The 26,636-nt window shown below is 36.9% G+C and overlaps 1 protein-coding gene across 1 annotated transcript; it reads left to right on the top strand.

Annotated features, from left to right (window-relative positions):
• Window positions 1-17,915: 17,915 nt before the first annotated feature.
• Window positions 17,916-25,561, top strand: VCAM1 (vascular cell adhesion molecule 1). Its single transcript, XM_009884772.1, has 7 exons — window positions 17,916-18,074; window positions 18,794-19,072; window positions 19,800-20,117; window positions 20,761-21,033; window positions 21,621-21,887; window positions 22,320-22,586; window positions 25,118-25,561. Exons 1-7 carry the CDS (start codon window positions 18,011-18,013, stop codon window positions 25,276-25,278), a joined length of 1,629 nt encoding a protein of 542 aa, XP_009883074.1. The 5' UTR covers window positions 17,916-18,010; the 3' UTR covers window positions 25,279-25,561.
• The last annotated feature ends 1,075 nt before the right edge of the window (window positions 25,562-26,636 follow it).

Raw genomic sequence — 26,636 nt, 5'->3', positions numbered from 1 at the left:
CTTTCCCTTCCCTTGCAGCTTGTTCAAAGGATAGTAGATCTACTGAGCTGAACACATGTGTTTTTATTGTACCTGTGCCCACATAGTTGATGTAGATTACCAAAACATGGAAGATGACTGCCACTGATTAATTTATTGGTTTTTCTACCCACTTCTCTGGAGCTCCTCAACCCCATTAACTTTGAATGCCTAATTTGAGCACCGGAGTTTTCAGAGTAATAAGCATTCCTTACTACTTTAATTAGGCAAAAGATAGTTCTCGCTACCTTTAATTGTGGCTACATGAGGCAGATTTCTGGTACAAAGAGTCTACCTTATCCTCCCAACTCCTCATTTGTTCCCACAGTCACTCTATCTTCTACAGTAAAGGAACTGAAGGTTTCCTGGCAAAAATGTGTGTGAGCATGTAAGTAAACTTTCATTCTCTTCTTTTGCATTTTATAGCATGTGGATTTACAACCGTAATAGCATTTTTAAACATAATATCTTATTGCAGAAATTCCATCATACCATGTCATGCTGACAGAGACCATGGGAATGCCTTAAACTTAGAGCTCCAGCAGATCAGCTGTGCTGTTGAGCTATGAGGTATGTGCATTTAGGACCTATCCTGGGTGCATGCCAGCAAGAACTGAAACACGTTTATTTGCTCTGAAGGGATGGTATGTGCATGGTCTGGTCATACACAATAGTTATGAGGGGATAATACCTCTATTTGGAAATAACTCAACTTTTTGGTCAATTTTTTTTTTAAAAAAAGTTAATATTTGCAGAGTTGTAAGTGTTTTAAGGAACATCTTAAAATAAGTAATGTGAGCAACTATATATTTTAGGGAGCAGGATATTAAAAATTATATTGTAAGAAAGAGCAGCATATATACCATGAAATCCACTGGAGACTTTGCTATGACCACTCTGTTTTATATGGAAGTTGCTAAAATACTGGTGATGTGTTTTAAACGCTAATATGGTCGAATAAGCAAGAAACTGAAAATGTATTTTCTACTATACTTGTAAAATACATATGTACACAGACATTCATATGCGTAGGGAAGGATCGTGCCTCAAAGCTTAACAGATCAAAGAATGTTGTAAAAGATCAAAAGCAATGTTGAGAGTTTTGAGATTTTACCCAGGAAATGAATCTGCAGTGATTTTTAAGGATGTTGATAGTATGGAAAATTTACACAATTCAGTGGATGTTGTGAGGGGTGCAGACATTTTCAAAATAGTCTTAATTGCCAAACAATATCTCAAAGCCAAAAAGCCATTATAGGAAAAATACAGTTATTGCCCTCAACCTGCTTTAACTCATGTACTGTAAAGACAATGAGTGAGGACTGGTGAGGCTTTGTATGCCCAGATCAATGTATTTATTTATTTATTTTTGGCATGTCACTGAAGTCTGAGAATTGGATCAGTGCAGTAAAGTGGCAAAGCAGTGCAGGTCTAATCAGATTTCATGCTGCTGCAGCCTGTACTGGAAAACTGTTGCTTGAGATATTAGAACCCAAAAAACCAGGCTGATCAAATTGAGAGACTTTGGAGCAGTTCTCTTAAGCAGTATTCATACTTTACCAGAACAAATTTCTGAGATCATTAAAAGGTATCTTAAGAGCTTAGACACAACTTGGGAAGGGCAGTACTTCCTAAATACTTTGGATAAGTGTCTACCCTCCAGGTTTCTTAAAAGCCTGACTCATTCTCTTTTTATCAAAGACAGAAAATGGACTAAAACAGGAGATACACTTTGAAAGGGACCCTGAGACAGATTTTGTTTTATCAAATGATGTCAATACAGAATTTGACTATGTAATTTTTTTTTGTTTCTACATATAGCTATTGATGTGGGAGTTTCTAAGAAAGTGTTTTGATCAATAGTCATCTTCACTAGAACAAGTTTGGAAGTACAAAGCTCTTCCATTTTATTAACAGTATTTGATCTATGACTAATTGCTTTTATCCTGTGAAGCTGTGTTTCCGTAAATGTATCTTCATGGTTTTAATGAGCATTTTTAAAGTTTAAAGCTAACCCTATAGCTGAATGAACAAAGTCATCAAGAACTGTGAAATTAGTTCAGTTCAATGGTTCATTTTTCTTTTCTCTTTTTTTTTTTTTTTTTTTTTTTGTGTATTGAGAAGATTTACAAACAGGGCATAGGGGCTGTAACGAGAACTTCATTAAGGTGGATCTTTCAGCATGTAGCATCTGTAGCTGAGGTTTTGAAAAACAGGAAACTGTTTTAGGAGTGGGGACTCCAAAAGCACCTACTGTTCTTCTGAGATTGTGTGAAATGCCTATGTTTCTGTAACCGCTGCATGGGCATTTGGGGTTCTTTATTTTTCTTCTCTTTGCTTCCTCAATATTTTTAAGCTTCCACTGATGTTATCAACTAATTACCTCTTACCATCTTTCAAATAGACACCAAAATGAAACCAAATCTTGGAAATTACCTTTAGGAAAATATTTGGAAAAAATGTGGCCATAGCAGAGAGAGGAATTTTGTCATGCTCCCATTACAGAGTCAATTCTCTGTACAGCCAGTACAAAGCAAGACTGACTTAAGAAAGAAATTAAAAAATGATTGGTTCTAAAAGCTGTACTGAAAACCAAGATTAAAATTATTCTATATCTGGGAACTGGCTGTATGTTAGCTTGATGTGTGTCCATATCCAGTAACAGCAAAGTAATGCAGAAACAACCTAATTGCAAAAGTAGCATCTCAGCAGGTTGACTTGCCACTAAATGTGTCTTCTCTTCTAATGAAAAATTCTTAGAAACTGCTCCATTCCACACACTGTGGCGTAGCATGACATATACTGGAAGCTATATGGTCTTGCAACGTAGGTAAATGTTACCATATGGTTTGTTAAAATGTGTCCTACCTGTTACCATGTGCTATATATTTTACCCAAACCATTTTTTCTGCTTATATTTCATATAGAACACCTCACCCGGAATTGTCTAGAGCTTATCCAGGGGCATGGCACAAGCCACAATACATGCACTTACAGCTGCCCCAAATATTGCCCTCAGTAACTGAAGAAAAAGCCATTCTTTGCTACTCTTGCTCCAGCTGTTAGTCCTGGAAGATTTTTGTTCAATTAGGGACACACCACAGTGTTGATTAGAGTAACATTGTTTGTGAATTAAGAGACCAGGCTGTAGCAGCCCAGTGCTACATAACAGTAGTTAGTTTCCATCTGTCCTAAAAATATTTTTCCTTTTAAAAGATATTTTAAATCATATTTATTGGGCTTTGTTGTTTCAAATGAAAGACCCTGCCTCCCTCTGCTCCCCAAAAGGTTGTGCATAAAAAAAATTTAGAGGGAAACTTCCAGTGACCTAATACATTGTTTTAACATTACTTTTCCTAGCAAAGGCTGCTTGTCTTGGCAGTCATTCATAATTTTGAAGTCCTTCCAAAGGAAGGTAAGGCTCTGTTCTTTGAATTGGTCCAAAAGGGTCAAAATTCAATGGCTAATCCTTGCAATAGCTTTCTGAAGTTATTGCAAATGAAGACCTTGCAACGCCTTGCCTAGTGGCAAGATTTACAGGGCCCACATAAAGAAAATCTCAGGAATGTTTGTATGGCCAAATCACTCTTGTCACAGAGTGACCTTTTTATAGTGAAGCAAATAAAAAAAGATGTTCTCTCAATTGCCTTATTTTTTTTCCAAATGAGTACTATCTCTATTATTATTATTAACAATAATAATAATATTAATAGCTCTGATGCTTTACTACGTAACAATGTTGGATGGACATTTATAAAAACATGAATAGAATGTCAACTCAAAAAAATCTATAATAATGTGATAAGGAATGCAGTGTATTACACAGGGGTGGGGGTAAGGAAAATCAGTCAGGGTATTGAAAGCAATTGTGTACCTGTGTCGGGGAGATGACTTCTGTGTCCTGCTGGTGAACGTACATCACAATTATGTAAAAATCAAAACAAGATATGGGTGAATTATTATTTTCTGTAACTGAAAATGTTTTTCAACCATTTTTTAAAGAAAACTAAGTTGAGATTGAGTTACCTATTTGCTTGCCTATGGATTTTATGTGCCCTGTAGAGAATACAGTACTTCTGAAGATTGACATAATTCAGCATGTAGATACATTGGTTCAACATTTGATTTGTCTAGAAAGATTCCAATAGAGCTGGAATGTTGTATTATTTTCTGTCTCTTTAGTGCTACAGTTAGGTCTTTAACTTTATGTTTAGTTCATTCACAGTGAGTGCTTGCCATCCCAGCTTGAATAGCAGCACACATTTCCTGGAAGCTTGTTAGACAAAGTCAAATAGCGGTTTCCATCAGAAACAGTAGTCCACGGCCTCCACTTGTACACATACAAACAAAGTGAGAAAAATGTTTATAAATTAACTTAAATTTCAATAAATCTGAGATAATTTCAACTATAAATTCCTTGTCTTGTGGAGAATGGGGCTAATAAGTTCAGTGTTGAAAAAAGTTGAGTCTCTCTTTTTGGTACGGCATTTCTTAATACTGAAAAAGTGAATGCAGATATAGCACTCCTAGTGGCACTAGGAAACCAATTATTTGTATTTTATGTAGCTTTACTAAGAGATAGGTTATAGGAGGCAATTTCAATAGTAATCTGCAGTATATACATAAATCACTAAGTAAAAACTTATCATTTCTTTTAGAATATGGAGAAACAGATGTGTATTTTCTCTTTTGCATGTAATTATTATATATTATATTATTATATTAGTATTACATTATTATATATACCACTTAGACATTAATAACGTATTATATTGATATATCTGTGTATGTTTCACATAACACAGAACATTTTTATAATAATATTATAGGCCATAAAGTTTTGCATTATATGGAATTTAAACTGGGAAAGAACATCCTTTCAAAGGGACATAACAGGATGGGATTAAACTGGATATAAACATCCAAATGTAGTGTATCTGCAGGATGTCTGTAGGTGTTCTTATGTCAACTCACACAGTTGCTGCTGAAGTTCAGTAAAACCCGTCTAAGTCCTACAGCTAGGTGGAATGTATAAAAAATAAAAATAAAAGATCAGTTTTTGAATGGCAGTGATTTAACTTCTAGACCATCATAAACCTTAAGTTCCTTTTTTTTTTTTACATTTTTTTCTTCTGTCTTTCTACAACTTATTTTGATTAAATGTCAAATATTAAGATCACAGCCTAAATACAGGCAGTTCCAATGTTATAAATATCACAGCACAGACAAAATGAGGAAGATTACTTTTCTTATCTGAAGAACAGCGAGCACTGTGCTTTGATAGGTGAGAATTCCTCTCACTTCCAGTCAAATGCTTTGCATTTCCTTGAATTAAGTAGGTTTTGATTTCAGGTAATGATACTGTCTGATTATATGATACTTTTTATTTGGGAAACTTTCAGGAAGTTTGTTGCTGTTTTCAGACATAAAATGCTGGAATTTTATACAAATTTATACACTCCAGTATTTACCACTCTTTGTATGTATTGTTCATTCTGCGTGAGTTTTGACTTTTAAAAAAAAATTTGTGGTTTTTCACTTTTGAATTAATAATATTTGCAGTAAAGCCAAGCTAAAGAAGGAAGTCATACCTCAAGTACGGGGACATAATATTCAGTGCAAATAAGGAAATTATTTAAGCCCTGCATGATGAATTTGGCCTATTATGTGCAGTCTTCATCTTCCACTGAAGCTCCCGCTGTTGACTATCGCTGTAAATTAGACAGTGGACCAGCAATAAATGCTGCTGATATGGCAAATGATCTGTTCCTTGGGCAGATTTTGCCAGAGTATGCTATAGTCTTACACTTCTGGCCTGAGAACGATGGGTCTCTCTGTCCAGGTGGCCCACTTTGGCAGGACAATAAATCGATGTTCTTTCTTCTCTGCCCCGGAGGAAGTGTGGAGGAGGGAAGATGGTCTTCCTCCCAAAGGATATTTGCCTTTGCCATAGTGATAGAAAAAGCTGATGAATAAATCAACCAGAAAAGCAAAACAGATGGGTCGGAAAACTTATGGCAAAGGAAAAAACAAAGAGAATATTGTATATGTCAGGACTCTGGTTGCCATTTCATAAACAAACTTCTTCCTATTTTTGTATATTTTACTTGGATATCCTGTTTCTTTCTTTATCCCATGTGACATTGGGATTTTGAAAAGGACTGAAGCCATAGAAAGGTTTCATCTATGGTGTATTTGGAGAAGGTGGAGATCTTTCTGCTAAAACTGAGAAATGTTTAAAGAGTGATAATAGGTGCTATTAAAATGGTAAATGCCAGTTTTCTCTCAAGAAGAGAATGGAAAGAAACGCATCAGGAAAAAAATAGCTTTTGCTATATGTGTTAGAGATTTATTTTGTATATTTCCTTTGGAACCTCTTTGTATTTTGAAATCAGTTATGACCTGTATTTCCAAGTTGTGTTGCAAAGCCAACTTGCACCCTTTAGATAAAGATGTTTGTACTTTGTAATAGAGTTTGCAAACCTTTGTACTATGGAAAAGACAGCCTTCTGGACTGCAGCCATGCTTTGTGCTTAAGACCTGGCCTGAGTGACCCATCATAGCAGGAAGTCACCTGTAAAGTACTTACTTAAGAATCTTATTCCTCGTGCCTTCAGCTACACAGGTCAATGGCAGCAAAGTAGCTCCTTGGCTGTTCAGTTATTCCAGTTTCTATTCGTAGTAAATGTGATGCTTTCAATTTTAAGAAATCAATTAGTAAGTCATTACACAGTTGAAGGGGACAATGCAGTCTAATAATATCTCTGGAAGACTGTCTGTTTGAGTCCATTGGGTTTTAGATTAAGTTAGAATGAAGACCGAAGTAAAAAGGTGACATGCTTAACTTCGGGAAAACTTACCTTTAGAGGTGGATGCCAACAGGCAGCTTTGTAACATCATGTAAGTGCAAAGTCAGTGGATGGAGAAGCTGCTACACAGTGGAGGCAGCCAAAACTTGGTAACAGGACTGTGAGGTGGCCTGGGAGTAACACATTAGCAGCAGCTGGCAGACAGCAACAGCTGGTTTGCAATGCAAAAGTTTGACAGTGTCTCAGTGCAAAATTGGGATGCTCAGAAGAGCTCATGATGAAGTTCAGTGCCATTCTGGATTCAGGATTGACAGATTGTTTTGCAGTTGCATGAAGAAAAAGAGGCTTTTCAGTAGTAGTGCAGAGGAGAGCTGTATAAAGCAGCAGCGTTTGTTTTAGGGTGGCAGAACAGAGCAGGTGATTCCTGAGTTCAAAATGAACTCGTGTTAATTAGTACTATTAATTTCTGGGTTTTTTACACCGTTTAGGATAAGATTTTCAAAGGCTACAAACTTTAGGAATACATGTCAGTAGACTTGTATTTCCAAATCTCTTAGACATTTCTCAAACTTCTTTCCATTTGCTCATAGGATTTTTCTCGTGCTCTCAAAAAACACAGACTAAATGCATGGAAACCATCTCTCTGAGTCCCTTTGTAAGCAACTGTATCACTTGTGCTTCCCCCATTCTCAAGCTTTCATGCCTTCACCTGCTTTTGGCCAGTGTCAGAGATGGGGTTCTGCCTCAATAAAACTCTGACTGATCCACTGCAGGATAAACCAAAACGTCAGTGGTGTGTTAAAGTCTGGATAATGCCATCTCTCTCTCCTTATAAAAACGACACTGATGAGCACATTCAAACAGGATTTGAATTCAGAAATATTGTAAATGGGGAAGGAGGAGTGATATCTGGGGTGCTACCTGGCCTACTTTCCATGATTCTTATGGAGATCTAGAGGAATACTGAATTAACTGGAAAAATCCTCTTTCTCTTGGGAAAGTAGACGTTTATGTCAAAAGTTTTGGTGTAGAGTTGCGTTTCTTTTAATATATTATGGAGAAGATCACAAGTGTAGAGTTCTAAATCTAAGGGAGAAACAGCAGCAGCAGCAATTATAGATGAAAAGGTTCTTTTTGGTGTAAGAAGATGAAAAGTGTAACCTCCAACCCAAAATACATCATGTGTCTTATAATTCATGAAAATAAGAGAATAAGAATATTCTCTATAATATTTTCTTTTATCTGAAGTGTATGTGGTAGCACCATTTGTCCTTCCATTTGAACTGCTTGAGAAGACAAAACATTTTTCCTAAAATGTGTGAGGTGCTGAACACTTAGGACTGTTGAATAATGTTTCCGCAAGAACTTTTTCCTTAATATTTGTTTCCTGTTTTCCATTTTTTCTGTTTTTTGTTCTTTTATCTATTGGCATTATTTATTGTGCTGTGTAAGTGACTGCTGAGCAGAAAGCTGGGGTTCATCCGGAAAGATTTTAAGTTTCAGAGTAAGAAGAACTTACAGTGTAAATAAGAATTTGTTTCACTACTCTTTCAAATAGCCTTCCATTATGTGGATCCTGGAAATTTTACGAAGAAGTTCGTGGAAATATCTGGCATTCATGCATATGTCGGGTAGTAAATTTCTCAGTAGTAGTAAATTTCTCAGTGAAGATCCTGTGAAGTTTATCTCTGTAGAAAGCACTATTACACTGGCAGGAATGGTAGATTTCGTTCCTATTTAACAAGATTTTAAAGCTGCCTGGGGCTCCTGGGCACTTGCTTCATTTTCATTTGGGAAGCACAAAGCTGCTCTCACAGTTACTGAACACTTCTGTGTGTTGTAAACCCAGATGTGACAGTACAGGCTATACTTGCTTTCACTCCAGGCTCTTGAAATTCCACATACTTGAGAGAGCTGTCGGAATAATGCAGACGTTTCTCCTTTGAGAGACAGCGAGCAATTACAGCCAAGATAAAACTGGAAGTTCTCTGTCACATATCAAGTTAGGCTTCCATAGTGTTTCACCTTCAGTGACCTTAAAGAGTAGCTACAAAATTATTACAACTGATATAACTTGGTTATTATGAGATTACCAAGAAATTACAGACGACTTCTTGCTTGTTTTTATGTCCTATTTGTCCTAATTAGATCCTGCCAGGATTTCCAGTTATTCACAATGGTTTGCTTTATAGCTACGTGCCAGAAAAGTGCTGTTCCCAGTCAAGTCCAGCAGAGAATTGTGTCTGTCCGTCAAAGCACTGAACTTGGTTGTCTGAGTTTTGGTTGTCTGAAAAAGGATCAGAAGGATAAAGTGAATCTTAAACGGCATATTGTACAATACAAATCCTGACAAAAGTAGACAAATACCATAATATGAAATGCATTCATTAAAACACTAAATTTTATACAGAAGAGTAAGAAAATAAAAGATCAAGGTAAGTTTACAGACAATTCACAGAAATGAATATAACTTTACGAAGAATGTTATGGTAAATTGTCAACTCATCATTTATTCATCTTTATAACAATCTGCAGCTTTAGTCTAAATTAATGGTCTTTTTCATCTGTACTCTCCAATCCTTTTGATAACTTAGAAAGCAATGTTGTCAGTTGTATTAAAATAGTAATATGAGGATCTAGTAGGCACTAGTAAATAGTGCAGATTAATTTAGTCATTGCTTTCTCCCTGGAAATGAATTTTTAAACATACTGCTTATTTTTCAATCTTGTGATAAATTTTTGTTCATTCTTCTACTATAGACTCCACCTGAAAATTTGTCATCCTTTATGTTAAATGTGAAAACTGCTAGTCATCTTTTAAAATAAATTTTATTTATTAATTTTCCAATTAATACATTGCATATAAAAATAAATTTAAAATAAGCATTCAAAATAATAAATCAAATTTGCAGGATAAAGGGAAACATTTTTTTCTTAAATTGCTGGAGATCCTAAATTGTTAATAAAATATATTTGCTAGGTACAAACACATTTTCTGAAGCCTTAAGCTACAGCAGGATCCATATGCTGACCTTAGAGGCAGAATGAACATCTCATCATGCCACAAAATTCAATACAGTCATGGTACAAGACACCTGGAAGTGCAAGAAAAGCAAAGTCAGCAACTGGATCTCAGAACTGTAGCAGATGAATCACCGTAATAAAGTGTAATAATCAGTCATTTAAAGGCTGATAGTTTTATATCAAACATTTTAGATCAAGAATACAGAATTACTATAGAGTATTTCTTTTCAGTGTGAGATAATTGTATTTTATTCATCCAAATAATCTGGAAAACTGAGTGTAAGATAATTTGGTCAACATTTTAATGAATTTACCCTTGAACGTGTCCCTGGAAATTCCTGTGCCTTAATCCTGATGGTCTTGCAGATACCAAGTCACCATTACAGGTAAGACTAATCTCAAGCTCACGAGCCCACCAGAACTTAACTGGATTTGGTCCTTGATCTGGAAAAGGGTTCGACGCTGCATATGCAGCATTTACATGTTTTCCTTGTCTTTTAGAAACTGTGGGCTGCACAGAACTCTTTTGTTTCCCGTTAGGATATCCCAGCTTCCAAATGAAAGCTCTAGCAGTAGCTGCGTGGTCGTCTGACCCAGTCAGTACTGATTTCATTCAGCAGGGAGAGAACCTTGACCAGAAACCCATATAGGTAGGGCATTTCTGTGGAGCTGAACTGTTGGAAGAGAGGTGCTAATATCTGTTCCTCATGCCGTGGAGCTAATTATGGTCCGAAATTAAGTCAATAGACACAAATTTATCCAACCAAAAGGGTCATTAAACCATCTCTTTCTTTTGAATTGGTATTGACATATAATTCTGGGAAATTTCAGGAAGGATCCTTGGCTAAGGAGCATGGAATGTTGAAAGTCAGACATTTCTCAAGCTAATTCAGCACAGACCTTTATCCTGCCTGACAGCAATTTCAAACACACGTCTTCTTTCTCCAGTTGCCTCTCTTATCACTAGAGAGTAACACGGTCTATGATAGAGGGTGACACAACTATGAAAGTCATTCTTGCTCAGTTGTCTATATCAGACAAAAAGGATTGGGGCTTTGATGCCTAGCCAAGTAATTGTCTTGAAAGGAGAAATAAATCCCAGCAACTCACATCTTTCTTACCCTTGCTCATCTAGAAAAACTCAGCTGCCCATGGTTTTATCACTTAGCTACTCCTACATTAGCATATTCCTTCCATAAAAATGTTAAAAAAGCAAGTAGTTAAGGCGGTACTTAACTCTGTGGGGAAAAAATGAAAGAGAGAAATAGTCTAAGTAACAAAGCAGGTTGTTGGTTTAGCGTAGAGCACATTCAAGACATAAAGAAAAGGTGCCAGATCCTTAACGACTTGCAGCTGGCTTGAAGCGTCAGTCCTTTTTTTAGGATATGCACATACACACAAACATGAATGTTTTGCTGCTACAAAATGCTGTCTCTTCTATACTTGTCATTTTGGCTTGATGAAAGTAAAAGTCAGTTCATTCCTTCTTGTTTCTGTTTGGAGGGTCATTTTCTTTAGAACTGTCAGTGTACTTCCAGAGAGGTAAAAGTGACAAAAACTAGATAAAAGAAAGATTTCCTTATGTGTCTTAAAAAAAAAAAATAAATAAATAAAAGAGCAATCCCTGTATTCCTCACCCATATGAAAGATTTAAAAATTATGACTCTTGAATCACACAATGTTAAGTCATTTAATTCCTTTCTGCTATCTGTGTAATATTTCTACCTGTTAGTGAGCCTGTCCACTGTGGGACTACAGAGATAACATTTATATAACGCAGTGCAGCAAAAATAACATCTATACAGCTGAACACAGCTGTTCGGAATATGAATCATTGTAAGAGAATAAAGAATATAGTCTGTGATAGACAAGTTGAAGGATAATCGATTAGTAGCAGCACAGTTATCAGTAGCCTGTCTAGGAGAATCCAAATTCTGCATTTTTTCCAGCTAGAATGGTCTGTTACGGACCATGCTCTCATCATTCTCCTTTGTTTTTCTGGGTCCGTAGGGACGTGCATGTACCTCATGATTGAAGAGCAGGAAGAAGGTGGGAAATGAGGAAGTGACTGATCTCCATTTCCCCACAGTCAAGAATCTACATGGGCCTTGGAGAGCAGCTGCTGGTGAGTAATGACAAAGCTTGGTCAAAAAGTTCTCCACCCTTTTCTTCACTAACTTCATCTGATCAGGTGAAATGCTGGCCTTAATGAGGTACACAATGATATTTAGTGGTATCAGACTTCCCTGTAGAGTGTTGGGAGAATGAAGTAATTTGTTCATATTCCTTGTTAAATGTTTTCAGTTGACTTTATGTTGCCATATCGTGGGTCCTAGCCAGCATCTGCGCTTGCCCCAAATACCACTTTATTTTTTTTCACTCAGACCATTTTGAATGAGTTTTGTTTGAAAAGCTATAATTCCAGTGAGAACAAAAAACTTCGGCGTGTCTCAGTATATTTGGCTCAAAGTAAAAGTAAATCTGAGCTCTCACTTCAAAATTCCCAAAGAGATTTTGAGTACTCCAAAGCTCATATTTGAATTTGGCTCTTGGTATACCCTGGAGAATATTTCAAAAGGGAAGCTTTTTATTACATATGTCACTATAAAGACAATAGAAGCTCAGCTACCCAAACTAACAAAGTCTGACTTACAGTACAGTACTTGGCATAGAGTATGTGGATTTAAAGGCTATTCAACAGTTTCACTTTTAGACCCAACATAACTGAAAACATACTTTCTTTTTTTAGAAATAAGATTTGGAATTTCCATGGCTTGTTTTTTTCCAGCAACAAGAGACTAAGATAAAAAGAAGGGACTTTTTTCTCTAGTGGCTGCTATTTATTTTTTAGATCAACTTCTTGTTCCTTCTGTGAAGTGAAATAGACAATGCCTCTGAATAGAAGAAATTAAGAAAGTAGCTATTTTTTAGTTTATGCAAGTTATCATACTTCTGCATTATTTCATCTGGCATCTTTTGTGGATTCTGGATGCCTTCAGACTAACCAAACAGGAAGTGTCATAGCTGGGGAGCTGGTGCCTGCGAAAGATAATGAAGGAAGTAGACGCATTTCTTTTTATATACAGTATTTCAGAAATTCCAGAAAAGGGAAAGCAGCAGATGATAAAAGTTTCTTAAGTTGTTTCTTTTTTCCCTTTTTTCTATAGATGACAAGTTAGATGTGGAGTACAATTGTAAGGTGTGATGTGGGTTACAGGGTAATGCGTTGGTGTTCTTTTTGTAGCTAGGAACAAAGTTACAATTCCTGAAACAGACACAGTCCTTTAAATAGATCTGCATGTAGATCTCATCCTTCCCATCCGGAGATGAAAATTATAGGGAGTCAGTGATGCTCTCCTCCCCCTCTTGGGGGCTATACAGAGGTTGTATTATTGTCAGGTGCTAAGAGAGAAGGTGGAGGGAGTGAGGGAAAGCAAAGGGTCAGAGGGGTTCTGGGAACCAAAAAGCCAGTAGACACTGAGGAAGGAAAGACAGTATATAACCCCGATACCGGGCTACTGAGGTTCGTGAAAACTGAAAATTTTGAGGCTGGGAGATCATTATCTGCTGTATAAGCCATACAGTCCGTAGTATTCATATATGTCCTCCAGGTTCATGTATTTTCAGTTACTTGATCAAGTATGGCCATATTAAAAGTGTTACCTTGGATGTGGTGCTTAAAGGGCATTCCTTCTTTGTTGATGCAGATATGTTTTCCCTCCAAGAATAGTTCTTATTTGAGTTACAGCACGTTCCTCTTGCTTTTGTTCTTTAGGCACGATCATACTGTCTAGGTATCAGACACTCCTTGCATAGGGTGAAAGCTCTTCATCCCAGCTGCTTCCATAAAGCATCAGAAACTCTGTAAGAGACTTTCTTATGCTCAAATGTCCAGTGCGCATCACAAGGAGACCTTTCATGAGATGGGTGAGGGCTGCAGTTTCTATGGGGGACCTAAGTATGAACTTGCTGTTCTGTGTTCTGAGGCTGAAGAATTCTTGAGTCAGACTTAGCTGCATCTTTTCACCTGAATGCCATGCCTTCCACAAGGATTATGCCCTCTGAAGCTCACAGGACACAAAGATGCTTACTAATAAACACGTTGCATATGTTTCTGTGTTGTGGCCCTGTATAACACTTATTCCAGCACTAAGTATTTTTAGCAGAAATCCCAAATGGTGACTCTAAATGCAGATATTGGGATAAAACCATAGAATGGTTTAGGTTGAACGGGACCTTGAAGATCACAGAATCACAGAATGGTCAGGGTTGGAAGGGCCCTCTGGAGATCATCTAGTTCCAATCATCCTGCCACAGGCAGGGACACCCCCCACTAGACCAGGTTGCTCAAAGCCCCATCCAGCCTGGCCTTGAACCCCTCAACGGATGGAGCTTCCACAACTTCTTTGGGCAACCTGTTCCAGTGCCTCATCACCCTCAAAGTGAAAAATTTCTTCCTAATATCTAATCTAAATCTACCTTCTTCCAGTTTGAAGCCATCCCCCCTTGTCCTATCACTACATGCCCTTGTAAAAAGTCCTTTCCCAGCTCTCTCGTAGTCCCCCTTTAGGTACTGGAAGGCCACTATAAGGCCTCCCTGGAGCCTTCTCTTCTGCAGGCTGAACAACCCCAACTCTTCAGCCTGAAATGCTGAAAATGCCATGAAACATTTTCTTACTGACACAGGAAACAGAATGTCGAATTAGATACGTTTCCTTCTACCTTTTTTTAAAAAATCTCTGCCAAAAGAGAAGGATTAGCCCACTTCTCTGTAGGTCCTTGGCCATAAATCACAAAACCAGTGGTGAGAGTTTTAAGAGATGAAACTCTGCACGAGGTATACCCTTTCAGCCTTCCTCTAATAGCCTCCATGAGATAGTGCAGTACATTAAAAACGCTGGAATAGGGTTAGAAGTGTTAGATAACTAAGATGTTGCATAACATGCATTTTGTTCAAGTAATTCATTAAGGTATCAAGAACTTGTGATCTCTTTTGTCTAGAGGGAGTGAAATGAAGTGCATCATATAGGTATTTAGCAGGGCTGTAGAAGTATGAGTTAAAGCAAATACTTAGTACAGTTCTGAAATGGTTTTCTTTTCTTACATTCCAGAAAAGTCTGAAATAAGTTTCAGTTTCCTGAGAGAAATTTGTATTTTCTGATACCAGGCCAAAAGTTATGTGTTCAGTATTTCCAAACTCCCTTCTGAGACACACAATTGTTTTATCTTTGTCCATCAAAGCCTGAGAAAAGTCTCTTTTGATTACTAGATGTATTGGAAAACATATATTTACACCGCACTGCTTAATTCTTTTAATCTCTTTTACCTTTAGTAATATTTTTGTAATACTTGTTACATTCCAGTCTTCATTATGCTCTGCATGTGTCAAAATTTCTTCCAGTTGATCCTACAATACTTGCTCCCACTGTGAATCTAGATGCATCCTCTGTTTTTATCCCCAGCGTCATCCTCTGTGCCATTTGAATAAAAAGCTAGATTATCTGAACCCTTGAGGTCAACCGCTAAAACTTGTCAGCTGATCTCTGTTTGTTTTCAGATAGAACAGCCAGTTCTGAAAATAAGCAAACTTGATACCCATTTTCCTATTTGGAGGTTGATGTGGAGGATAGTAGGAGCAAGAATAAAGTGCATATTCTTTTGAAAAATACCTAGAAGGATCACATTTGAAGTTGGGTAAAAAGCAAGTTTTAAGAAATTTTTAAATTTCTTGGCAGATCTGTGCTTCCTTTAATAATATTTGTTGGCTAACCCTGCTCATACTGTCTGACTTAAACGCGTCTGATCACTCAGTATAGTAGTTCCTCTGGTAAGAAGCCAACTCCAGTAAAGTTAATGGCAGCTGTCCAGTTTAATTTACTGAGAGTTGGATCAGAGTTATTTCCTATTTCATGTTATCTGATGAAGGACTTGATTACAATTTTTCCAGCATGCGGATATGGCCTCCTATGTTTATATCTTTTTGTGTCTAGAAACCCATTTCCCAGAAATAGGGAAATTTTGCCTTTTCTCCTTCAGCTTAGCCTGTAATTATTTTTAAGCAGTCAGAAAAAGAGTTTCATTTCTTGCTTCTCTCTGCCTATGATTTAAAAAGTATTTATTTGCAACTTAACTAAGAGAATACACTTTTCTTCAGCAAAACCCTTTCCTGTAAAGTAAAATCGCATTCTGTACATGTTGCTACCTACTCTGGATAGATTTGGGGTTTCTGGATTTGATAACAGTACTTCCACAACAGTACTCCGTAAGTCTGGAGACTTACGTGAATTTTTTGTTTCTTCTTCCTCCTCCTCTAATAAAAACAATGATGATGATAAGAAAAATAATATATTATGGGAGAATCTGTTGTGGCAGTGTCAGTGAATGTCAGCTTTAGTGACTTCTGGTTAGGCGTTGCTAGGTGCTTCAGGTTTCCCCGTTCTGTTGTCTTCTGGGTAATTCTTGCATTGTCATGTTTAGTTTTTCCATATTTCTGAATATTGTTGTTCTTATTATTTTTAAGACATACTTTATGCCTGAGATCACAATTTTATCTTCCCACAATCACTTTATATTTATGACTTTATGATAAGTGTATGAAAAAAGTGGTTGATGTTCTTTGGTGTTTCTGTAGCAGCTTGTACTGTCCAGCTATCCTTTGATGAGGATGCAAATGTAGGGGCAGCTGCAGTCAGGGAAAAAGCAGAAAAAAATAGTGCCTGTAGAAGACATGCTGACTGTAGGCCAGTGGGAGCCTTTTATCCTCTGGTACTACTCGCACCTGAACATGGTATTCTGGAGCTAGCATTAGGTTATTAACCATAAAATCTGCTCGACTAAAAAAGTATTAGGTTGATGTAGTGCCAGCTTTTCAGCAATTAAATTTCTTTAGCATTTACAGTATTGTTACTTCAGCCTTTATTTTTCAAAGTTATTACTCATTTACCAGATATTTGAGTCTGTGCTGTTTGTAAAATATACTATATGATGACAACATCTCGTAGACATCAAATGTCCAAACTAATACATACCAAACAATTTGCCAGAGGCATTTTAAAAACATGTATGTTTTGTTTTGAATTTCTTGTTGCTTTTATTTAGTGATTCATAATTGACCAATATGAACTACTCAAGTAGTTGAATAAATAAACAATTGAAATTTGGACGCCTTTATCCATTCTTTGCATTCCTAGCATTTCCCAACTGAAAATTAAACACTGAAACTATTATTTTACTTTTTTCATAACATTGTCGCTATATTAGCCAGTAATAGTTGTCCTCAGAAATATTCCAACTGGATTCATATACCTACTGGAAACCAAACACTGAAAATAATCCCAGAGTTGTGTTATAAACTACTGCACTTCAGTTATACATAAACAGGACCTAAGAGATGTGAGAGGCATATCAGTAATGTAATGCACACCAGTAGCATCTTGAATGAGGGACGTTTTAGAGTAATTTTCAAAGTGGAATCGGGAAAGTTAGTTCCTTCAATTCACCTGAACAGGATGAGCCTGATTCAAGCTGATCAAGTGGGATCTCCAGACTTGTGTTATCTGACTTACGTCTTCATTTTTAGGGATCAAAAATAATAATTACAAACTGTCTAACATCACCTCTTAAGCTGGTAGCAGAGTTTTCAAAGTGAATACTGATTTAGGTGAAGTTATTTGTGGACTTGAGTGTTGTTAGAAGTATTCTTAAGACTCGGCCCTACAAAAATATTTGCACTGGAAGCAAGCTTGAATAACTTTTCCATCTGAGATACAGTGCCATTCAGTTACTTGGAATTACCCACATTCTTTCATTTTACCAGTTGCTTGCACGATCACGTCTTGACTTGATCTTTTTAAGTCTACTGGAAACTATTACAAGTGTTAATACTTACTGTTTTCCTGGGCTTTAAATTCTGTATTACAAAAGGCAGCAGAGGGCGCTGAGCCCACCGGCACAGCCCGATATGGATCTCTTCCTCCCTGCTCTGGATTTCCCCGTCCAGGGATTTCCCGCTCCACCTCGAGGAGAGCCTTTATAAAGAGCACGCTGGAGCTATTCTAATAAACTGTTGCAGATCAGTAGGATCTCACTGTGCTGCTTCACAGAAAATAGAAAGCAAAGCTTTTGAATTTACTTTCTTTACCTAGTAACAGCAATTACAGATGTTAAAACAGATGGGAAGAACAAGGCAAGCTGTGCTAATAATTTTGTGTGGGTTAATGACTGGTAAGTTGGGGGGGTTGTTTGCTTTATTTGCTTTTAATTTTGTTAAGTGTAAACTGACCTACAATTTACTGTTTGATCTTTATTTCGCTTTCTTCCAGTTGCTTTTACATTCCAGTGAATACAACTGTCAATTAAGTAGTTCTGTCAAAATGTCAGGAAGCTTGTTTTTGACATTTACTTTGAGCTTTTCTGTGCTCTGCAACGACACAGTCATTTTCTTATTGAATTTGCTAAAAGTCAGTCTAGGAGACAACTGCAGTATATCGCTGCATGTTTGATTTTTACTGTCATCCTTGACAGTGCCAGTCAAGTTTGGTACTAAATGTCCTGTTGAAAGTGATTCTGCAGTTGTCCTTGCTATCTTACCCCTCCCCTCAAGTGTTACAAAGTTTTAGAACCAGACCTACCTGAAAAAAAAAAAATAGTTATGTTGTGCCAATGCATTTATTTTCACTGACAGCATTGGGTTTATGCTGTTTTATACATGAGAACTATCTGTCAGAATAAGCTGAGTCTGTATTATCTTTGACAAAAATAGCAATGTTTATGGGGTATTTTGGAGATGTAAACCACTGTATGAGCTTTATTAGTTTAACCTCCACACAACTGTAAAGTTAACTTGCAAAGTAATGACCTCATGTCACAGTAGAGAGTAAGAAGAAATGGGAAAATAAATGTTGAGAATGATGCTGAGTTTACATATGTTCTCCCTATTGTAGTTAAAGCTTTTGAAATGGAGATTATACCTGCTCACAGAATTGTTGCACAGATTGGAGAAACACTCATACTCACATGCAATACTACTGGCTGTGCATCACCAAGTTTCTCCTGGAGAACTCAAATGGACAACCCCCTTGGAGGAACAGTGGACAACCATAGGACATACTCTACCTTGACTATGAATCCGGTTAGCATTGTGAATTCTCACGATTATCTGTGTACTGTCTTCTGTGGTGAGAAAGAAAAAAAAGAGAAGAGTATCAAAGTTGAACTTTACTGTAAGTAAAAATGTAATATTCTCTTTAGTACATGTTTGTAAAAAAGCAATAATTGTTTTTAGGTATCGCGGTTGGTAGTTAACTGATAATTAGTCTACTATAGCTCAACATATATTTCCTTGTAAGATTTGTTTATCTGTTCAGGACTCTTTCTCACCCCCTTTCTGTTTAGCTTTCTGCACTGAAGGTAGTACATACTGGTCCTATCTATTCTTACTCTGGGTAATACTTCAAAGCCAAAACATAGACTTTCCAAAACTTTCATAGAGCTGGAAAAAAAAATAACAACCAATGTCGTTGAGATGAATGTATTTGGGAAACCTGCAAGTGCAGAGCACCTTAGGTGCTTTTGCAGTTTGCAGGGCAATGATTGTGATGTCTAAACCTACCAGCACAGAAATCAAGATACCACCAGTGCATGGATTTCTCTGGATGCCTGTATTTAGGTAGCTGTATCACTGCCTAGGTGCCTTGATGGATCTTAGTAGATCATTTGTAATCATATTTCAACAATTGTACAAATGTAATTCCTTTTAGTGTATGAACTGCTTTTAAAATACCTGTATGTCTTCATATCAAGATATGTCTTGTAGTAAATTTGATATAACGTCATGTTCTGAATGCCTCTACACTCAAGATGTTTGGTGTCTGGATCTGCTCCGATGTTGACCCTGAAGTTCATCTCTGCTAGACTAAATAAATAAATTTTTTTTTTTTTTTTTTTTAGCTTTCCCCAGAGATCCTGTCCTTGAGATCAGCCCATCCTTAGTTGCTGGAGAACCAGTCACTGTCATCTGTAAAATTCCTGATGTGTATCCTTCTGATCACCTGGAAGTAATCCTAAAGAAAGAGGAACATATTCTTCATGAGGAAAACTTTTATGAAGATGACAGCACCAATACAGAGACCAAAACTGTGACATATTCATTTAATCCCACAGCTGAAGATATGGGGAAAGAGATTACCTGTGAGGCCAAGTTACCAATTGCTAATATGGACTTTGAACCCAAGGAAAGAGTAACTTCTCAGAAACTGAATGCAAACTGTAAGTATTTTTATTCTAAGGCTTTCACACCAAATACTGTTTAACATTTAAATTTCATGGGATGGGTTTACAAAGTGTGTACTATAAATCATTTATAATTTGCACTTCTTATCTATATTATTTATGTAGATAATGTATTGCATTTGGTTGAATTCTGTTGTATTCAGTAACAGTCATTGAGTCATTAAGTAGCCACTGTTGTTCATGACAGTAGTTAAGCAATGCTTTAGTAACTCCTTCTCTTGCACTCTCTTACCTGGGACACTGATCTCGGTCAGAAAGTAAATACCAGAAGAAAAATGGCAGCATGCAGTTAAAAAATTGTATGTCATTGTATGTTTAGCAGTTCCAAGTTTATTGTCCTAAACAATAGGGAGACAAATGTAAATGTAAAAAAAAAAAAAAAAAGTGCACATTTTTTCTAGCTTAGCTTTCAAAGCTGCAAGCTAAATGTCTTATCAAGTCTGGAAAATTACTCCACTGTGTTGCTGGAATACACATTGTTCATTTTTTCTTTCTATTATGTGAAATGTGCCTGTAGAGAAGATAGTGTTAAAGGTGTGCATGTTGTTCTTCATTAACTTACTGAACTTATACTGAATACTTACTGAACTTACTGAATCTCTTTTTTGTTCTCTTCTAGTTGGTCCACAAAATACTGTCATTACTGTATCTCCAGGCAATTCACCAATGGAAGGAGATTCTTTAAGACTCACTTGTGTGACCGAGAGTAATCCACCACCGCAAATAGTTTGGAGAAAACATCTGGCTGATGAAAGCATCCAGCATCTGATAGAAAACAATGTTCTTTCTATTCCCCATGCCCGTTTCACTGATTCAGGACTGTACATCTGTGAAGTAATTAATCTTGTAAATAATAAAACAGAGAAAGCAACTGCGGACATTGTTATACAAGGTAAAGTCTGCTTGAATTTAACTTCTATTATCCAGGCAGCTGCCTGTTGGGTTGGAGGATGCTGAAACACTAAAAATTAGGAAATTATGTTATGGGGCCTTTCTTGTTATGTATTCAGGGTTTAGCTTTCAATTTACTGCTGCTCTCCCTGGGCTTTGCTTTTCATTTCCATGCTTAATTTTCAGCTAATTCTTTCTGTGCTGCTGTTGTACATGCATACCTCTGTATGTTTCCTGCAATAAAACACTCAAAGCAATAAAATAATCTGAGAAAGTAGCGGTGTGGGGGACACTGTTATTTCCTTGAAATGCTAACATACATAGCATTTTCACAGGGTCATTGCAGTTTCCTTCTTTGAACTAGGAGTTTTAGTCATTAGTAGTAAATTTAGTACTCATTTAATAGTAAAACTATTTGGGACTTTATTGTTATTATTACTGTTTCAATAGAGCCAAAAGTCTCAGATGGAGCCTGGGACCAAAACCAAAATGAACAGATCCTTGGGCAAGCAATTCCTGCTTTCTTAAAACCCTCTCTGTCTTTAGTACTTTTGCATTAGTATAACAGCCTTTTCTTTTGTCATGCAGGTGCTCCAGACATCGCAGAACTTTCCGTTGAGCCTTCTACAACAGTTCAAGAAGGAGAAAATGTTTCCATACAATGTTCTGCTGAAAGTAACCCTCCTCCCAAGATTATTTTAAGGAGAAAATCTGACAGTGCAGACATGGGGCCTTACAGTGAGGGAAGAATTCTCCTCCTTCCATCTGTGACATTCCTAAATGGAGGAGACTATGAATGTGTAGCAGAAAATAAGTTTGGGAAAAGTAAAAGTGAAATAACACTTAATGTGGAATGTAAGTATGTGTCATGTTTTCTCAATAATTTAAAAATAGTTAATTCTCCACTTACTTCAGTGATAAATGTAGCCATCAAACTAAACAAAACCCTGTAAGTACAAAAAAAATCAGCATAGTCCTCTGCTCTTCCCCAAAGAAAGGAGCGATGCTGATGAGCAAAACAAAGACATGAAATCTTTAATGTAATGACAGTCTTAAGTTGGGATCTGAATGAGTGAGAAACTGATCTACTTTCTTAGCATTCTTGGTTAGAAGTATTTGGTTAGTATGTTTAGTGTATATAGAGTTTGTATGGAAGTTCTGATACTGTGTGCTTTACTTATTCTGGGAATGAAAAAGAAGGGAGGCTGACAACCTGACATCTAGTGGGACATGTTGGATCCATCTCTAAAATCCAGTGATGATTAAGTACAGGATTCTTCCTTTCAGATGGACCAAAGAATACAATGATCTCTGTTATCCCTGCTACTGCTGTTAAAGAGGGAGAAACTGTGACGATGAAATGTACTAGTTCTGGTAATCCGGCTCCAGTGATCTTTTGGAAGAAAAAGAAGGCCACCGGGGAGTCTGAGAAAATTTTTAAAGATGCAACTTTAACTATACAGAGTGTAAAAAGACAAGATATGGGGCTTTATGAATGTGAAGCTTATAACCAATTTGGCAAAGAAGAAAAAGCTGTGGAATTACTTGTTCAAGGTTAGTAGAACAAGACAGAATGCAAGTTTCTTGTTTTATGTGTTTTAGGACCAGATCTCATTCTGTGAAGGACAGGAGAGTTCTGTCTTTGATGTCAATGGAGTTAAAAGGTGACCTGAATGTTCTTAAGTCATTTAGGAAGCTTTAAACAATGAAGGGTGAAATCTGCCTTAATACTGATAGCTTATGCAAAGTTCTCATGTCAGTTGAGCTTCCATCACTCCTTCCAATTGGCAAATGTATGCATGAGGCAAAAAAGCTATATAGTGCCTATATTTTCTTCCACATAAGTCTTGGTGGAGGATCCAGTTACCTGCATGGAAAAGGTTCAAAGAGAAAGTACATGCTGAAACTTTTCTGTGGAGGGACTGTATTACAGCCCTTTGGCTCTCCCTTAAGTTACAACTCTGTATCCTGTTCTCACAAGCTGCATTTTAGCTATGCCAAATGCTGATTCCTTAACATATCTGCAACGATAGCAAATTTTCATTTTCAGTGGTAGGTGGACTTCTCTGCTTTAGCCTTGCTGCTTCGGTTTATTGCATGGCAACAGTGTATTGCTTAGGGGTCGCTTCTGCCACTAATCCATCTCTCTTCCTATTTTTGTAGCTACACCAAAAAATACACTTTCAGTTTTCCCTTCAAGTGCAGTGACACAAGAAGAAAGTGTTACCATCTCTTGCATACCTGCAGATGTTACATCTCTTCAGAGTAATCTGTGAAAGAAAATAGGTGACGGGATTACAATCCTTGAAACAGTAGATGGCAAATATACCATAAACAGGGTTTAGCTAAAGGATGCAGAAACCTATGAATATATATCATTAATGAACTGGGAGAGCAGTCTCAGCACATAGTACTTTATGTCACAGGTTAGTTAACTACTCTATGGAGTTAATATTAGTATTTGTTTTAGACAGGCAGAGTAATGTCTTCACTTCAATTCCATTAAGAATGAATTGTCTTTAAAAAAAAATGAGATGAGTTGCACAGGTTCTTATCATAAGTGGTAGGATCTTAGTGCTAATGAAAACATCTGTCCAAAACGGGAAAAGCACAAAATAATTGCTGCTTCAAAATTTTTCATAGTTCCACTTCCACCTTTGAAAACAGGATGTAAAATTGTGGAACCTGATGAAAAAAAATACTATTCTAGGACTCCTGCCTTTGCCTTTTCTGTTTCTCTTCTGTTGAAAGAGGACATTAACCTCTGGGTCTGTTGGTCTGTGTCCTTTCATGAACTCAAATGAATAAAGAGTGAATTTAAAATAAGAAATGAAGAGGAGATTTCATGTAATGTAAAAGATGTGCAACATTCTCCATCAATTGATAAAATGTTTTTTTCAGGCAGCTGCTGTTGACTGCAGTGTGTGAAGGACAGCTAGGGACAGAGTAGTGTCTAAGGCTATGTGCTCAAATATTATAGTGACTCTGTTAACTGGATTAGTACTTTTTGTGTACAAGCTGCTGATACCTCATGAGTTTTTTTTCTTCTGTTTGTTGCTAAATCCTACCTTGCATTTCTTTTCTTTTCAGTTCCTCCCCAAAATATTACTGTGTTAGTATATCCATCAGAAAATGTTAAAGAAGGAGAAAATGTCACTATTACATGTAGCACATACAGTAACCCACCATCACAGATGGTCCTGAAAAAAGTCCATCAGGAGAAAGAAATTATTCTGCCGTCAGTGAATGGAACCTTTATACTCTACAATGTCACCAAAAATGATGCAGGCAGATATTTGCTTGATGTGTTTAATGAGGTTGGAAGCAACATGAAAGTAATTGAGATAGCTGTTGTAGGTAGGTAGATCTATTGCCTTAAACTTATTTTGCTCGTACTTTCTTACAAATTTTTGGTCAAGGTGAGCACAACTAGTTCATGGCTGATCCTTGTGCAACAATATTGCCGTTAATCTAAAAAACAACCCCAAAACCAAACCAAATAATAGAACAGCTGGTAAGAATAAGCTGTATTTAACCTCCTTTCCATGTGGATATTATTTTCTCTTTTACCCAAGTTGGTGCAGCAGCTTTAAGGATAGGGCTAGAAAAAGGTGGATGCTGGCCACATTTCTGTCCACATCCATGAACAGTGAAACTAATCCAAAGAAAATACTGTTTCACAAAAAAATATGAAGATTGGGCTTTTTAAGCATGGTCTTTTCCTGAAGCATTGTTTCCAGGAGGTAGAAATGTGCCCAAATGTTTCTTGGGTAAAATATGTGATATTCTTGTATTCTTCAAGAACTCGATGGTTCTTCATGAACTTAATTGTAGATTATATCAGATGGGTTTGAACTTGCATAGCAAATTCAAGACCAAGATAGTGGCTAGGAATTAAAGGGTGTAATATGGAGTTACTAAAGAAAAAAGCATAAGTAAAACATATTCAAATGTGCTTTGTGCATGAAAACAGAAATAGTGTTCCAAATGAAGGTCATTAATAACACTGCTTTTACAGTAATATACATGTATCTGTTTCAACCAGTTTTTACACAACTTTTTTCTCTTTTTGTCTCCATTTTCAGGAAGATTGGAAAAAACAGATCAAATGATACCACTGATCATTGCATTCTCCTGTGTAACAGGAATAGCAGTACCTGTAGTTGCAATTTTGATCTACGTGTCAAGAAAAGCAAAGATAAATGGATCCTACAGTCTTGTAAAAGCACTCAGGCTGAAAGTGTGATCGTGTGAATATAAGTCTAAGTTCATAATAAGCAATGTTATTTATTGTTGTGACTGGTTCTACTCTTCTATAATATATGGTAGCAAATGTGACTTAGGAACACTGCCACATGATAGCAAACGGATTTTTTTTCATGTTTTGAGAAGTATTTCAGTATTTAAATTAAAGGGAAAGCTAGCCTCCTGTCCTAGAAATTGGTAAATCACTTCTGTGTTGAAGCATGCTGAACAAAGAGTTCCTTGGAGAACTAGGTTTGTACATAGTGTATAATTTGTGTTATAAATATGTTCAACTGAATATCAGTTTGTAAAATTGCAGTCTTACTGCAACTGTACAGAGAAATGTTAATTCAAAGATATAAATCAGCATTACTTGAGCTGATCAGATGCTAATATTTTATTTTGTATTAATCTACAGAGTGAATGTTTTTAATATAATTTGTCTGCTTGTGTGTCTGCTTGTGGTAATATTTGGAAAATGTTCTCTTTATTCATGTTGCCATAAACTCTGTACCTTCAATGAAGTTACACAATCACTGGGCTATGCATTTCTAATTAATTTAAAATAATTTAAGAGCTCAAGGCTCATTTGTGAAACGTTTTATTTTTAAAATTATTCAAAAAGTGTCTGGGATTATAGTCTAGTTGGTTTTAGGACAGCTGAGGTATTTTTGTAGGGTTTAATCATTCTCAAATCAATGTCAGAAATCTCTTATTTCGTGATGAGCCAAATCAGACCCTTCATTTAAAATATAAGCTGCTGGTAAATATGCTTTACAGATTTCTACTGCAAAATAAAACTACCTGTAGGTTTCTTTGACTAGATTCCCCTAGTGATTCTTGCTTAAGATTATGTCAGAGTACACGTTCCTACGGAAGGAACCGGTGAAAACTATTATCCTTAGCAACAGCAGATCCGAGTGTCATGGGAAGCCCTAGCTGTAAAGGCACAAGCAAGACAGGCAGCGACCTAAAGGCATAGGCAAGGGGGAGAGGCAAAATCTGTGCAGCCTCAGCAATGGTGGTTGAGTTGTTTCCTGAAAAAACGCCCTTCCCAAGCTGCTCACTGTGGAAAACTAAACCACTTGCCTGACAACTTTCCTTTTAATAGACAACCAACGCCTGCATGCTTCATCCTGGTTAGCGCCTTTTTTTCACCGCACACTCTCTCCCGTGTTGCCAAAACGGCTGTGGAAATGGTGGGCTTTGTGTGCAGAGGCAAAGATGAGGGGGAAGGAGAGGTAGGGCTTGATGGTATTCTCCCTTACATCCCTCTTCCTGGCTAGCAGTGCTGCTTTGACTCATCTGGTTGGTGATGTTCAGCACTGAAGGCAAGGCTGTGTGAGATGCAGGCACTCT

The sequence above is a fragment of the Charadrius vociferus genome, unplaced genomic scaffold, assembly GCF_000708025.1.
Source record: "Charadrius vociferus isolate BGI_N301 unplaced genomic scaffold, ASM70802v2 scaffold163, whole genome shotgun sequence".
In the NCBI taxonomy this organism is placed as follows: domain Eukaryota; kingdom Metazoa; phylum Chordata; class Aves; order Charadriiformes; family Charadriidae; genus Charadrius; species Charadrius vociferus.
The sequence above is the reverse complement of the archived record's forward strand: the minus strand, read 5'-3'. Positions and strand labels throughout refer to the sequence as shown.

What these genes read in the sequence shown, in the direction of transcription:
- VCAM1 (XM_009884772.1), top strand. Translation starts at nt 18,011, where the DNA reads ATGTTAAAACAGATGGGAAGAACAAGGCAAGCTGTGCTAATAATTTTG. An exon ending in TATCAAAGTTGAACTTTACT is followed by an intron (nt 19,073 to 19,799) that starts GTAAGTAAAAAT and finishes TTTTTTTTTTAG; the next exon opens with CTTTCCCCAGAGATCCTGTC. An exon ending in TCAGAAACTGAATGCAAACT is followed by an intron (nt 20,118 to 20,760) that starts GTAAGTATTTTT and finishes GTTCTCTTCTAG; the next exon opens with TTGGTCCACAAAATACTGTC.